General features: G+C 40.1%; 1 protein-coding gene across 3 annotated transcripts; it reads right to left on the bottom strand.

The window, feature by feature from the left end:
• Nucleotides 1-85: 85 nt before the first annotated feature.
• tlk1a (tousled-like kinase 1a) lies at nt 86-15,824 on the bottom strand. Of its 3 annotated transcripts, none has more exons than XM_086220686.1 (22): nt 15,751-15,824; nt 10,504-10,625; nt 10,335-10,406; nt 8,772-8,810; nt 7,639-7,714; nt 7,486-7,529; nt 7,189-7,284; nt 7,016-7,102; nt 6,823-6,915; nt 6,522-6,632; nt 6,300-6,436; nt 4,315-4,503; nt 4,046-4,112; nt 3,570-3,667; nt 2,622-2,703; nt 2,441-2,532; nt 2,239-2,328; nt 1,985-2,154; nt 1,766-1,901; nt 1,565-1,676; nt 1,372-1,479; nt 86-1,263 (listed from the first exon to the last, which is right to left on the bottom strand). In XM_086220686.1, exons 2-22 carry the CDS (start codon nt 10,618-10,620, stop codon nt 1,093-1,095), a joined length of 2,187 nt encoding a protein of 728 aa, XP_086076812.1. In that variant the 5' UTR covers nt 10,621-10,625; nt 15,751-15,824; the 3' UTR covers nt 86-1,092. The 3 variants fall into 3 exon arrangements, with proteins under 3 accessions (XP_086076812.1, XP_086076811.1, XP_086076813.1); XM_086220685.1 differs by lacking the exon at nt 15,751-15,824 and adding an exon at nt 15,471-15,512; XM_086220687.1 differs by lacking the exon at nt 15,751-15,824 and adding an exon at nt 15,153-15,283.
• Between the last annotated feature and the right edge of the window lie 55 nt (nt 15,825-15,879).

Below are 15,879 nucleotides of genomic sequence, written 5' to 3'. Positions count from 1 at the left end.
TTCTACTTCAGCTTCTGAGCTCTGCTTCATTTTGTTTTTCATAATTTAATCACAATGTAGTGCTCAATTCAGCCACAGGGTGTCACTCTACTCAAACCTGAAAAATGAGGCATTTCACATTCACCTGCCTACAAGATGAATATGGATGTTTAGACAGGAATGAACAAGACAATATACTCTACAATACAATTCACTGGGGGGAAAATTTTCCTGGCATTTATTATTCACTCTCAGTGGAACTATACAATTTGTACCGGAAGTGAAACATACAGCCCTTGGAAAAGTAAGAGCTACAATGCAGCAAAAATGAAACCACTCAAGAAAACTGGTTTTACAGGTGGACATTTTTTAACGCTTTGTACATATTACTGCTGCAATTTTAAAATTTGAAAATTAACCTGTACAGAATATACTTTCCAATTTATCTTTATTAATATTCCTGCATAGGATTTTATACATTGTCATTTTTCTACATTTGGTTACTTTGTGCATTAAACGTAAGTATGCTGCCCCAGTCTACAGGTCACTAGATGCCACTTGTATGCTACACATTACATTCTCATGGCTAAGTAACTCAAATTAACGCCTAACATTTGTGGAAACAAAACAATTAGCCAAATCAATAGTGAGATCTTTGTAGTTCTACGTAACGATGACTGTCCTTACAGTAAATAACTTCTAGCAGCTCAAATCATTTGCACCCTGGCAGGACCGTGCTATTTCATCTAAACAGCGGGGTGCCAAGTCTCCCTTAGGCCCTTAAAGGCTTTATCCATCTGCAACATTTGAACAGAGTCCAGTCACATTTTCTTCAAGGTACGTTGTCAGTTTCAGTGCTTTTTTCGGACCCCCTCCCTCCCCCAAATAAAAAGGTTGATTTAGCCAGGTCCTTTAAAAAGACATCCCTTCATTGTCCTTCCATTGATCAAGCCCTGGTAAACATGTTAGAAGCCTGGCACAAGTCAGAGGAGGCCATGCAGGTTCCGGCTCCTCCTGACGCTGGCTGTTCCCTCTCTCTTGAGCCTGGGCCTCTGAAGCTCCGCACATGCCGAAGCCACTTGGTCAGTTTGCCTTTCTGTCACAGTACAAGGCTCAATATGAGATGATGCTGGAGGAGGCTGGTCCCGAGCCTGCAGCATTTATCTGAAGATTCCCAGAGGAGCTTGACCTCCTCATATGAGGGAGCAGGTAGGGGTCACTTCCCAGCTGGTGAACGTCAATCCGGTCCTCCTTCCGATATGCCAGACACCGCCTAATGAAGGCCTGGAGGGGGAATACACTCCACAAGTTAATCACCAAGGTGTATTGAGGTATTTGATAGAGACTTCTTTGGAATGGCTGCATCTCTTTTGGTTTGCAAGCTCAACCAACCTTAGCTTCATTGCTGGAAACGGGCTTCACAGGGAACTGAACGTCGGTAGCTTTCAGTATGGTGTTCTCCTGCAGGATGTCCTGCTGTGACTGGTTGTGGCCAAATGGCTGACAAAAAGGAAAAGTTCTGACTCATTGTGCATAAATTACAAACAATAAAAAGAGAGGAAGGAATCCGAGTGTCTTGGCTTACCTTCCTTCCGTACAGACACTGGAAAAAGATGACACCCACAGACCACACATCCACCTTGTTGGAGATCTTTGGAGGCTCTTTTCCCACCACAAAACATTCAGGAGGCAGGTACCTGAGCAGGTTGATACAGAAAAGTTGAGAAGTTGATATACATGTTATATGATATGCATTTTTATGTTTATGTGAGACTTTTCTTCTCACCAGTAGGTCCCTGCACCCTGTGACGTCAAGTCCATCCCATCCACACCATAGTTGTCATCATCCATGATTTTGGACAAACCAAAATCCGTGATTTTGATTTCCCCACACGCTGTACCGTCCACTAACAAGATATTTCCTTGAAATCAAAGAATAATATTAAAGCAACAAGAGTACAAACACAAGGTAACTCACTCTGATGGGCCAGGGGAGGACATTTACCTGGTTTAAGGTCATAATGGATGATGGGGGGTTTGATCTCATTTAGGTATTTTAGTGCATTCACTATCTGCATGACAATGGACCGCGCTTCCTTCTCAGACATTAGCTTATGCTGCTTCAAGTAGAAATCCAAGTCGTTGCCTTCGCAGTACTCCATAACGGTGCAAAACCTGTCACACAGAGACCAACAATTACTGCAAATGTCTAAAAAAACCATTTAGTCATGTGAATGCAGGACGAGGGATGTGACTAACGTGTCTGTGTCCAGTGAGAAGTAGTCATAAAGTTTCACAATTCTGGGGTGGTCCAGCTCCTTGTGTATTCTGTACTCTCGACATGCATGCCTGCAGGGAGGAACCAACAGGAATTCAAGCTTGCATACGCGCCAACATGAGAAGAGCTCATCTAAGGATGCTACCATTAAACAAGATAGTACACACTGATTAAGATACATACTTGTGATAGTTCTCCTTTTTCTCCTCCCTCCAGTTTTTGTTTAGTTGGTGGATTTTTACAGCAGCATATCTTTGCTCGATCAAGTCAAAGGCCTGAACGCACACACGCACACACACGGTTTAGAGGCAATCCTTATCAATGGATTCTTTTACATTTTGTGGCATCAAATATCTCAACTTGCCTTGTAAACTTCACTAAAGCCCCCTCTCCCTAGGAGGTGCAGGAGCAGATATCGCTCATTCAACGTAGGGTGATCTTTAAATCTTCAGGTAACAGGGAAACAGACACAGACAACAAAGTTAGTGACAGATTCTTCAACTCTTATGTGTCAAGACTAAAGCAGAGAAATAAAGTTCCATCTAGTGTACAAGGACAAGCTGTTTAATAGAAGTATTTACTACATATTGTAGAGTGCTTTTCATTAGTATGTCGTGGGCACAGACGCCAACAAACAAGCTTAGATACAATTCTACTTCCCAAATGATACTTAAAGCTTAATGACAGCAAATAATATGTTTAATAAAGATAAACAGTACATTTTATCTCTGAAACTATGTATCCTCTAAAAAGGGAATTATATCATGACAGCATTACAGGGATCAGAGTTACTGTAAGGCTTGAGGTTGTGCTCATGAGCACTAACCCAGCAGTCACCTCCGAAACCAGACTGCCGGCATCAAGAAAACCAGCAAGTCTCCAAACCATTAGCCTTTACGGTGGTAACCTTGCCACTTATTCAGTATGTAACTGCTGATTTCCTCACCAGAAAAATACTTGATGGAGTCACAAAATAGCAATTATGGAACTGGGGCCTCTCACTCACTACTGGTTCTAGTGTTTTACATTCTGGGACACAGCAGGTGAGGAAGACTGGCCAAATGCTTACAGCAGACTGTGATCCGAGTCAGACTAACATCCAGGTATTTGTGGCACACTGCAAATTTTACTTTGTTTTCATGCTGCATCCTACTTCAACTCAGTAGGTACAGCTGGTACAGTAAGAAGTTTCATACCCAGCAGCAGCAGCGTTACCTAATGCCGCTGCTATTCCTGAGTTTACTGGCCTTGAGTGCGTAGTAAGTTCCAATGTCACTGCAGTAAACTGTCAAAGAAATGGATTCAGACTCACTGTGAGCTGTCTTCGTTATTTATTCTCTTCAGCTCCCGAATGTGAAGATTGCGCACTCTCTCTAGACGCTCCAGCTCTGCCTGGATCTCAGCTTCTTCCTATAAATGATTCAAGTGCACAAACACACAAACGCACAGAAGCAACTTCAGAGTACTGACTACAAGAAGAGGAGCTCATCAAAACCTACTGGTACACAGCTGACTAGCACTGTCTGAAATATTAATGACTGACTTGGTACAGTCTGTCATCTGGAAAACAATGAATACATCCACAAATATATGATCAATTATCCTCCTATAGAAGACAAAGACTTGCCACATTTAATAATTTACAGACTCAAACTTGTGCATTTTGCTCAAGCTGATTTTTAACTAAACATATTGAAGTCCTGAAAGAAATGAGCAACTTCTGAAATTAAATAACAGAGACGCTGGAGCACAGTTCCAAACTGCTGTCGGGCTCAGGATTGGACAAACCTTCTTGAGATGTCCAAGTCGCAGCTTGAAGATCTCTTCCTGTTCATGGTACTCTGCTAGTGTCAGCCTTTCCCACGGGAGACAAACAGCACAAGGAAGGTCATTGGCTTACATAAACAGTATTCCTATTACATGTTTACCTAAAGATATTACACTGAACTTCTGACTGCTGAAGGCTCTTAAAAGTTGCTAGACAAGACGTACAAGAGAATAAATCTAAAACTACAATGACTTATTCAATTTTTTTCCTGTTGAGACTGAGGACTTACAGCTGAGGTAGGCTGGGTTTTAGAAAAGGATCACTTTCTGCTCCATTCACTGCCTTGGTTTTACGTTGCTTTGGCTCAGAGTTTGTTGTTGGTGCTTGAGAGTTGCTGGAGGATGGCGGTTTCCTCTTGGCTAGCAGTTTTCTCTGCCTCTCAATGTCCTCTCGTTGTTGGTTTATCGACTCTTGCTGTCTGTTGATGAAAAGCAGCACTTTTCATTAGATAGGATCAGGGTTACTGAAGTTCCCTTTGTGGTCCTCACTTGCACAACATATGATGGTTGAAGAACTGAGGCCAACTCGGTCTTCTCCTTCAGAGTTTCAGGTATTTCTGGACACTGATTTCAAAGCAGCATCGAAATTATTTCAAACTCGCCTTGATTACCATTAATCGACCAGTATTCGTTTCATACCTTCAAACACATTTGTTCTCTGACATGGTCTGTTAAGATGCTGAACTGTTACAGTGAAAAACACCAAAAACTCATTTATGGCTGTTTGAGAATTTAAAACACCTAAAGATCGGGGCACAAATCACTTGAAATGTAAAAAACATCTTGTAAAAAAACTTCATCATTCCATTTAAATTAAAAAAAGCAAGTTAACCCAAAAGTAGACAATTATATATGTTTCTTGGAAAAATACCTTGTGAATGCAAAAAAATGATCAAATTCATTGAAAAAAAAAAATCACGTCAGAGCAGGGTTCTAATTATTGATTTCCACATATTTTCTGTTGTTTGCTGAAATTTTTTTTGAAAAAAATGACAAAAGTTGATAAGAAAGGGAACATTGTATATTTGAGAAAAATCCAAATTCGTTAACATATTCCAGTACTCTGTTTCATGCTTCTGTTTGATTGCTCTATGTCAGACCCACCTACTCTCAATGTTGTAAAATACTTGTAACTTTCAAAATGTTGCCCGCCCCTCACATAAGCAGCAGTGCCTTTACAAGCCTCTAATTTGATTCATTTGAAAACAATAATGTGGGGGTGGGTTGGCAGGTCAGGCAGTGGGCGGTTTGGGGTCGCCTGTCCAGAAAACATAATGGTTTAAGGGGGGCAAGTCTAAAAAACATGAATGAAGCAGCATTTCTGCAACAGAAAATGAGGAGAAGAGAACCAGAGCTCATGTCTTAAATGAAGAATTACTTACAACAGTTTGGAAAAATGTGTTTTGTTTAATAAGCCTTTCTCCACCTGAGGGAGAGGCCAAAGGGCACACTGACAGTTCAGCTGCACACAGCGCGCTTAGTCAGGGTACGTCCTCCTGCAACCTCTCATTCACTGGTTCTTGTTAAACCTACCAAAACTAACGCAGTATAATTCACATCTAACCCATGCAACCATGAGCCAGAAGCCACAGGACGTTGAGACATTTACAGCCTTTGTTCTGCTATCAATGTGCACTTGTAGTGAGTCATCCGACATTCACAGGCTTGTTTCTGGTGAAAACACTGTTACAAAAATTGGGATAGTTGAATTAATACAGTATAAAAATATATATCAAGCAAAAACTTGGCATTCACAGGTCAGGTTCAGACCCCCCCCCCCAGGGGCAGTCAGCTCTCATAACAGGTCAGGCAGGGCGGGTCTTGAAAAACTATGACCCCTGCATCACTAGAATTAAATTTTCACATCAGTCATAATATCCTCACACATTGCTGAGCACGTCCCATGACAACGTTGTCAGCCAACTAGAGACCGCTCAGGATAGTTGGGAAAGTAGATCCAGAGCCTGGCAGGAGCTGACAGACTGAAACTAGGAGGAAATGTGTGAGTTGTCCTGCTCTGCATCTCGCTTGTAAAGGCCATGAGGCTTTTTCCACAGTGAGAGTTTCTCCTATGCAGCAGATCAGAATGTGGTTGTACTGGGAAGCTTCCAAGTATTCACTTACTGAATTTGAAGGCTTCCTCTCTGGATAGGTAATTTATACAGTTAACAAGAAAAATGTGTTTTTAAAAAGCCAGTTAATGAGACACACTCACTTGACAAGATTTTGGAAGGCATATCCATCTGTCCACTGCTCTGTGAACGAGGCTCCATGTCTCACTGTAGTAAAATGGCCTAAACGTAGCCTGTCCTGCATGCTTTTCTCCCGACAGGCCTGCTTCTCCTGGTTGCTCTTCGTAAAGGCGACACAAAAACACAAGATATTATTAGCAAGCACAGATATTATAAGAATTAAAATGAGAAAGGTAGATATTTACCTTTTCTATGAGCAATTTCTTGCTCATGGTGATGCATTTATTCAAGCGTTCCTTGTACTTTTCAAGTAATTTTTGTTGTTCATCTATCTGTCTCCTGAGATCACAGTTTGCCTGTGAAGCAGAAAACATTTTTCCTAAAACTGCATTCACAAGTATCATACTCCAGTCTTGATTCTGTCATTTAAAATCTTGTTGTGCTATCAAAGAACTTAATTTACATGTGTAGTATTACTCAGACAAACGTTGCCCACATTACAGCCAAGTCAGGTCTTTCTGTGACTGGGTAGGATTTTCCACTTACCCTTAGCAAATCATCTATTCTCCCTTCCTTCTTCTCAAGGTCTAGATTCTTGGTGCTTTCAAGGGCAGCCAATTTCAACACTGTAAGGTCAGTCTAGAGTGGAAAACAACAAACAGATGTAAGACAAAAAGATTGGAGGTTTCCCAGAAAAAAAAACAAAAAAACATTTAAAAGCAATAAAGCATCCTCTTACCTGAACAAACTTGACTGCTAGTTGCTTTGGATGTGTCATGTGGTCACCAAAGGACAGACTAGTAGGGGATGAGCTATTTTGTCTGCCCTGTAATAGACGAGACTTCTGTTCAGACAAAGCAACACCAAATGGAGCAGCAAAGGAGACTGTGTACAAGTTTTGGCAGAACTCACAGCAGTGCCCTGAGCGGAGTGGGAATGAGAGTTCTGGGGCGAACGAATCACTGGCGGGAGACCTCTCACAGGACTAGACCCATTTCCTCCCTGGAACTAAAAGACAGGACAAGTGACATCATAGCCCAGCGCTTGATAGAAGCAGACCTGCCAGCACCTCCTTTTATTTCAAAACTGCACCCCCCCCCAGACACAAGAAACCTATTGTGCCTTAGATGTTTGAGAAAGACTAACAGGCATTAGTCAGCTTCTCCTTTCAAAGTATGAAACATCTGAGAAATCAAATGAAAAACTTACATCAAAATAATCACTTATTTTGGGTCCGCGCACAATTGATTTTCCTGTGAACAGACAAAAGGAAAAGAATGATGGAATTTATTTAACTTCTTTAAAGAAATACGGCAACAGCAGGCAGCAAAATATAACCAGCCTAACAAATAAGACACGTGCCTTGGCTACTCTCTGATTGAATGTCGGGTTTTCTTTTTCTGCCTCTGGCTGTTTCAGACGGTTTCTTCTCTGGCGTCTGAAAGGAAAAAAAAACTCAATTTAATATTTTGCTACAAAGTCCATCAACAAAACAGTTCTGATATGTCTTCAAAAATGTGGATTCCAGCTGTAGTATCACAACTCATTCCTAACCTAGGAACTCCATTTTAATCAAGGAGACCAAAAGAAAAAGAGCTAGCAAAGGATGCAAGCTTTGATATAAAGTTAATTTGATTTACAGTGCAAAAATAAAAATAGGGTTATTATTATTATTATTTTTATTATTAACATCATCAACAATGATAAACACTCCTGATCTCTCTATGGGAAAGAGTATCATGATTTGATTTAGTTACAAAACTATCATTTGTGAAACTGCTGAAAATTACAGCAGCACTTTTCTCTCTTTTGTTCTTGTATAAATGATCACCTTCACCCCCATTTGAACTGGATTGACAACTCGAGGGCAGGAGGAGTGATGTGAACATTACCTGGGTGGGTCGCTCACGTTAATCCATGCTGGATTAGGTTTGTGGGTCATTTTTCACCTTCATCCCAGGCCCAGTGACCGTTACAGCTGCAATTATATACTGATTTTTGGCAAACTAGTGGTTGTTCTGTAATCTGTTTTCTAAATCCTGTAAAACAACGACCTTGTATTTCACATTGGATTTTCCCTGGGAGGAACGGCTTTCATTTTACCACCACTTATCAGTTCCTCAATAAGACATTTGACTTTTCAATAATGGAGAGAGCGCGAGAATCTTTTGCAAATTTGGAAAAATGTTAATAACCAACATATATTATACACATTAGAGGAGGAATACAACAACTGACAAAGAAATTAAGTCAGTAGACACTTGAGGACTGTCAAATAAACTACTGGAAATGTACTTTCCTGACTGATCCCTTGCTTTTTAACGGCACTCTTTTTTTCGACTGTGGTAACACATTCTACGACAATGATTTAAATAGCATATCATTTCTCCACCAGTTATAGTAACTCAATCCAAATGGAGCTTTAGTTTTCCCAATGGGTTCATTTCTAGACAGTTAGCCACCTATTACCTCATCAGAGTTTAGCATATACCCACCGAATAAGCAGGAGAACTGCCCCTTTTCACATCTGACCCCTGTGTGAAAGAGAGAGGAAAGAGTTGTAGGCCAAAGTCATGAAAGGGAAGAATAAGAATTCTGGTTACACCATATCTTGAAACTGTTTTCTAGATCTGAAATTCATTACCTCTACACTCTTGATAAGAGAAGATGCAAGAGAATTTTTCAAGGATGAACAGGTGATAACCAAATAAAAGAAAATGGATCACAGTTGCAGATCATCATCATCATTATCATGAAAACAGATTCATAGAGAAACAACCACTTCACAAATATCAAGACCGCTACATCTGTACAATCAAGACACGTGTCAGCAGGTGATCTTCTATGTCCAAATGTATTTACAGCAACTGCATATGCCAAAAGAGTGGTGAGCTACAGCAGCTACCTTCAGTCATAAATCTCACTCCAGTTTTGGATTGACTGTAGTCTGTAAAGATAAGTCCAGGTAAATTCAACTTGATTCAAATAACCGCAAAAACAAAATTGTCAGCCACACTAGAATATATAAACACAACATGAGTCTTTTACACTTGTCTATGAGCGACGGTCAGGAATTAGCTTGGTTTCAAATCGAATCGGGTGCTGGTGCGTTGTGGGCGGCTGACTGCTTTACTCCACTCCAGGCCCTGTTATTCCATTTCCTCTCTACAAACTCAAAAAAATCTAATGCAAACTGAGGAAAGGCATCGCTGTTTTGCTACACAGACTGCTGCAAGCCAGACAATGGCAATCCATCGCTCTCTGTTGTCAAAAGGTTAAGACATGTTCTGGTCTATTCTCCAGCTGAATTGATTGACATACGGATTCAATTCTCTGAAAGCTTCCAGGTTAAAAAATTCAACTGCGGCAGCTAAAACCTGTTACCCCAATTCAAATCCATGACAGAAGCTGTGTCTTTACTTCGTCTGAACACATCCTTAATATGACTGACGGACGATCAAAACATACCACAAAAAAAAAAGCCATTGATTTGAGAATCATGATGGTGAACACAGGATCCATTATGTGCACTTCAATAATAAAATCATCATTTCAAGAACTCCAGCTCTCAGAACCTTTACAGAAATGTCTTTAGGGAATACAATATCTCCAACCAGTACAAATGACCATTTACAATGCAATTTTCAAATATGACCCAGTTTAAAGGGGACCTATTATACTCATTTCCAGCTCCTCACGATTCAGTTTGAATTAAATAAATCCTTATCTCATGTTGGCTCTTTATGCAGCCCCTCAGTTCACATGCTGTTCTAGCTGTTGGCTGTTTGAGGCCCCCCCTTCCCTACAAGCAAACGTTCTACTGATCAGTCAACTGCCAGAAGGCTGCTGAGGGGCAGCGCACTTCTTTTTTCCCTATTTTGATACATATTCCTGAAAAGAATACATGCTGTTCATACCATTTCATAAAGCATACAATGACCACGCTTCTTGACGTGATGGCCTACTTTCCAGCAGGGGAAAAACTCTTATCTCACTGCAATGTCATCCATTAATTGGTCTTGGTAGAGGTCAAATAAGACCCGCGATCTCATTCTTACCTCTGACTCCTTGTCGCTTGAGGATCCCAGGCTTCCAAAACTGTGATTTGAACATTCATTATTGGTCAATCCCTGGCGAGAAAAAAAATTTTTTTTAGAGTAAAATATATCATGGGAATAAAACGTGAGACATATTTGAGATAAAACTGCTTCAAAAAAAATTCCTCACTTTGATTCCCCCACTTGCACTGCCAGTGCTGCCCCCAGTGCTGCCACTGACCCCGCCCATAAAGCGAGCCTCCAGCAGCTCTTGTCTCCTGGGGTCCAGGCTGTGCAGCTCCTCCATGGTGCCTAAGAAGATAATAATTGACAGTATGTGAAGTTATATAAGGATGACATTAACTGAAACCTTTGAATGCCAACTCTGAAGACAAACCACATTAGCAGTGACAGCAGCGTTAAGTTGAATTTAACAATGTGTATGTAGACCTGAAGGGTGATCATTTTAAGCTAAGGTGAGACCAAATTACTGCTCATTTTTCCAGGCAGTTTTCATCCTATTTGAGTGACAAGATTTTGATGTTCGCTTAGATACTAGTGGTGGATGTTCGAGCAGCTTAATACTATTACAATAATGATTATACCTCTAAACACAAGAGAACAGGCATTTCTGTGCAGCAAGCACAATTATCATGAGTTCAAGTCAAATGATTTGACTGCTAGCCAATGATGAATAATGAATTCCTATTGGACTGTTACATGAACTCCCTGGGCATCAGTGTTGCTGCAGGCTTAAGGGGTCTCCTCTCTAAACCTGTGCTTAATGAGACAACCATTTTGAATCTGCAAACAGCTATGCAGCTTTGGCACCATGTTCAGCTGGGGTTTGTGTGTATGTGTGTGTGTTCAAGTAGTATTTCACAATGCAAAATAAATCATAACACACAAAAGCTAGTAGACCCAACTTCTGATGATTCACAAATGAGTCCAAAGAGAGAAATTCAGCCCACACAACACGCAAAATGATTAACAGCTATTGATGGCCATACACCCATCAACTTTGACAGCTGCATATCGGAATACTCTTTATTTCCAAGTAACAACTAAAAGGTGGACAAAGAAAGCTATGCCATGATTGAATATTCCAAAGATAAACATGGCTTGAGCCAATCATGTGGCAGGGTGGACATAAACACTTCAGCAGAACTCCACAGAGACAACTCAGCCAGAAATGCATGATGCATGATGAAACAAGGACTTATAACTTCTATGCAAGAAAGAACAATAATGAAAACGTGTTTTTGCATAATCAGTATATGTTGTAGAATGTCCACTCTATATGTGTCAACTCCCTGATATGTACACAACCACACACACTATGGGTGTGAAAATAATAATGTATTTGTACAAATTTTGTTGGCACAGATCATTGAATTCAACATATGCACCAAACAATGAAGCACTGTTATGGTCATGACACACAGAAACATTCATACAAGGCACAACAAACACACACACACACACACACACACACACACACACACACACACACACACACACACACACACACACACACACACACACACACACACGTGAGGTTGGTCTCCATTAAGGTACATGTTGAACCATTAATTAAGTATGTCATTACACTCCTCACACACACATACAGTAACTTCTGAATTTTAAATCAACCTTCAGTTATCTCATCATTAATCAAGGTCCAGAACCGTCCTAGATTCAGAAAAACTTCATAAAAACAAGTCTAACAAAGTCCTATATAAAAGATGATGTGTTACATTCCAAAATCCAAGTTAAACTATGCCGTCCGATGCAATAGAGAACACACAGGCCCACTTCTGTCAACAACATGAATCGGCTTGAGAAATGTGTGTGACAGGGAAGATACAGGCAACCAATAAATATGACAGACTAGACTATTATGATGAATACGATGAAAGTTTCCTACACTCCATGTACTGACACCATCATTACAAAGTGATTGTACATAAGAATTTGTGCACTGCAATTCCATTAAGTAGCCAGTCTAAAAACTCACAATAATGAATGTTAAACTTGTCTCACTAAAAACACAGGTTAGAAGAAGTCTGTAACTGTCACATATACATTCTGCAGTGAAATGCATGTGTTCAATGTTCATTTAACGGTTTTAAGCCAACCTTGACAGAACCATGAGCAGGGTACAGTAGGTCAATGCCACAGACAGGAGTGATCAACCTAGCATACAAGTTTTTGACGGTGGGTGAAACCAGAGCACTAGGAGGACACCCATGCAGATACGGGGAGAACATGCAAACTCCACAGAGACAAGACCTGGGATGGCCGGGACTCAAATCCGGGACTTTCTTGCTGTGAGGCAATTATGTCAACCACTGTGCCATCGTGCTACAATGCTGCCCAATGATGCATACAACACACAAGTCCTAGTCGCATCATACAAGGAGACTTAATAATGTTGTTAACAGATTTTTCTCTGGCTTAAGATGCATTTGTCTCACGCATACCCAACACACTGTATTTGTCCATTAGAGGAATGATCAAATCAATTAAAAAATTAAAAGTTGACCATAAACCAACTTTTGCTATTCAAGATCAGATTTAATGTCAATTCCATGAAAAACTTGCCTTACATGACAGCAAAATGCTATTATCCATAGACCAGCGGGTACATTACATCTAAAAATCTAAACATATAAAAGCAAAAAACAACACAAAAACAAAATAACATCGAAGATCATATTTTAAAAAAGTGAATAAAAAGGAGAAACCCTAATTTCTGATAACTCCTGAAGATCGTGTTAATCATCAATCACTATTCTCAAACACCTTAACAAGTCTAAACATCTACACTTGCAAATTTCTTCACTGTGGGCATGTGACTACTGGGGCAACCTACTGAGAAGCGGAGTGTGGACTGAGGCCAACTAAGTCTTGAGTCTTTACACGAGCCCAAAGTTGCTAGTCAAGATCAGCAAAGTCAAAACAAGTAACAAGTCTTAAACTTTGAACTTCGAATCCTAATGTGTTATTTACAACTGTAATGCCATTTCAACAATTAAGAGCTAAAAAAAAATTTCAGCGGTTCCATTAATCCCTGTCTGGTTTCACATATTTTCCGTTTTGCCCCAGCATTGTCAATCATTGAAGGTGTGAAGCTAATCTTCCAAAGCACGTTCGCAGTTTGTCTCTTAAAAGCTACAAGGATTATTCTGCCTGCCTGCACTGACACAGACCTCCTTTCTCTACTGTTGCAACTAGATTGACAGCACACACAGATTTATCCAGAGTGAGAATGTAATTAGGGAAATTAATTTGGTTAAACTTTTTTACGGCATCATTAATAACTTTATTGGGCTTTGGTGGAGTTGTTCATGATTCATGTTGTTGTCAAGCGTATAAATTGAGTCTGGTGCCACAGACACTACCTGTGTTTGCAACATAGGAGGACAAAAATAAAGGCTAAAAATGAGAAAAGACAGGTATATAAATAAAATTTCTTATCAAGACACAGTGATATGGTTTTCCTATACAAAAGAATGATGTAAAGGCACCTCTCTACTCCATTTTAACTGGCCAGCAGAACTCATTCAGTGAATAAATAACTGGCATTTGTTTAAAGTACGATAGTGCAACAACACACTGATCATTTTAAAGCAGCTGTTGTTGAATTTGTTCCACCTAAAAGCAGAATCAACAAAGAGGCCCTAGTTTTCTTATAATGTAATATTACCTTTACTGTGATATAGCCATCATATATCAACCCTGTTCAACAGTGCCAGAATTATCAAACAATCTTTAAGAAGCTGCTATAGGTGTTCAAAAATATGTTCCTATAATCTGTGGAAGCTATCATTAACAAATAAACAAAAACATTCCATCTGCTGTTTTCAGTGCAATTTCACCCTTCCTGAGAGAAGCCGCGATCTTATCATATGTTTAACCCGGACATTTTTCCCCCGCAAATTTAGACATCATAAATACAAATTTGGTCTTCAAGGATTCCTCTTTGTTTCAGGCATGTGCATGAGAATTATCTATATTCAAGCCCCTGCAGGAAGAGCGGTTGAACCCTTACAACCCTGAGCTGTGAATGTCATTTTGACTCCATGCTGCTCAGGACTGTGACCACCTGTTTATGGCAGAGACACTTGAGAAAGTCTTAAAAACCCCTGGCTGGCATGACCTATTGGATCATTCCCAATAATGACCTCTCAATTGTGTCATAAACTAGAAATAAAAAATGTAAAAAGTGTCACACTGATGTGAGTAGGTAACATTCATCTGTGTTTATAACACTCATTGCAATTTATGAGGAAGCCTCAACACCAAAATCTCAGTAAAAGTTCTCCATAATGATAAACTACTATGTAGTTGTCCTATATTAAACATGTCTTATTGCACCCATTCGTAGCTACGATTATTACCTGTGTGTACAAACAAGTATGCATCAGTTTTGACCGTGTGTTAGCGTGCTGCACACCTCAAAACAGTTTGTAATTCCATGGCGTAAGTTAATTTTTGCACACATCCATACTAGCATTTAGCTCCTTACTGTAGGTTTGAAAAAAAGGTCACGTAAGGCTAAAATACCTATCATCCACTGCAGTAACGTTAGCATCTATTGTAAAGGGCAATCTTAAGGAAATAACTACACTTCAATAATGACATGCACAAATATTGTGAACAACCTCGATGTAGTGAAACATTCGACACACAATGGTTGCTAACATGCACATCTAACATTGCATGCTACCAAACCGGTGAAATGTTAACGTGTTAACCATCACTAGGAATATCTTTTCATTAACTGCTTTTTTTTTTTTTTGCAACAACATCCATCATTAACTTGACTTACATTACCTTTTACAACGGGTGCATGCTTACATGCAGATGCATCCACTAAACGGCAACCTCTCTGCTCTCATAAATCGCCATTATAATGTCTTTAGGTTAGTGGTCAGAGCAGAGAAAGACGGTCCTGTGTCTTCCGTGCTACTAGCTAGCCAAACTGGCTCAATGGACTTTGGAGCTGACGCGTTGCTGTAATGTTAACTAGCAAGCCAGGTTCGCCACAAAGCTTTGCACGGTCATTTAAAAACCATTATCTTTCGCTAAACCCTACACAACGTAAACGAGGCAAAAGATAACATATATTCGTCTTAATTTATTTTACGATACCTTCCTGGGCCTTCACCCTTGCCGCGGTGTGTTGCTGAAAACACAGTCCTTGTTGAGGACGTGGAGAGCTGGGACCAAAGATGGCGTCCCCTCCAAACTTCCACTACTTTGGACACTCATCAAGCTACTTTTCTTGAGAAGTTCCAGCAGCTCAAACACTTGATATTTCACTCTTGACAATGAAATTAACCGGCAGGTGAACGTCGGTCATCGTTACGCGGGCACAGCCCCAGCCACTGACGGAAAATGTCTAATTATTATTTGTTTTTAGGGCACAAACCTCTTCACACCTCAGCACTGTGTCCTGGCTTTAGGGCCACCTCTCCGTCTTCAAGTGGTTGAGAATGAAACGTCACGCATCGTGTGCAAAAAGCGAGGATGATACATTTTTGTATTCATTTTTTTTATT

Source organism: Aulostomus chinensis, chromosome 12 (genome assembly GCF_037954235.1).
Source record: "Aulostomus chinensis isolate RoL2024-O1b breed Wild chromosome 12, RoL_Achi_v1.0, whole genome shotgun sequence".
Classification (NCBI taxonomy): Eukaryota; Metazoa; Chordata; class Actinopteri; order Syngnathiformes; family Aulostomidae; genus Aulostomus; species Aulostomus chinensis.
The sequence above is the reverse complement of the archived record's forward strand: the minus strand, read 5'-3'. Positions and strand labels throughout refer to the sequence as shown.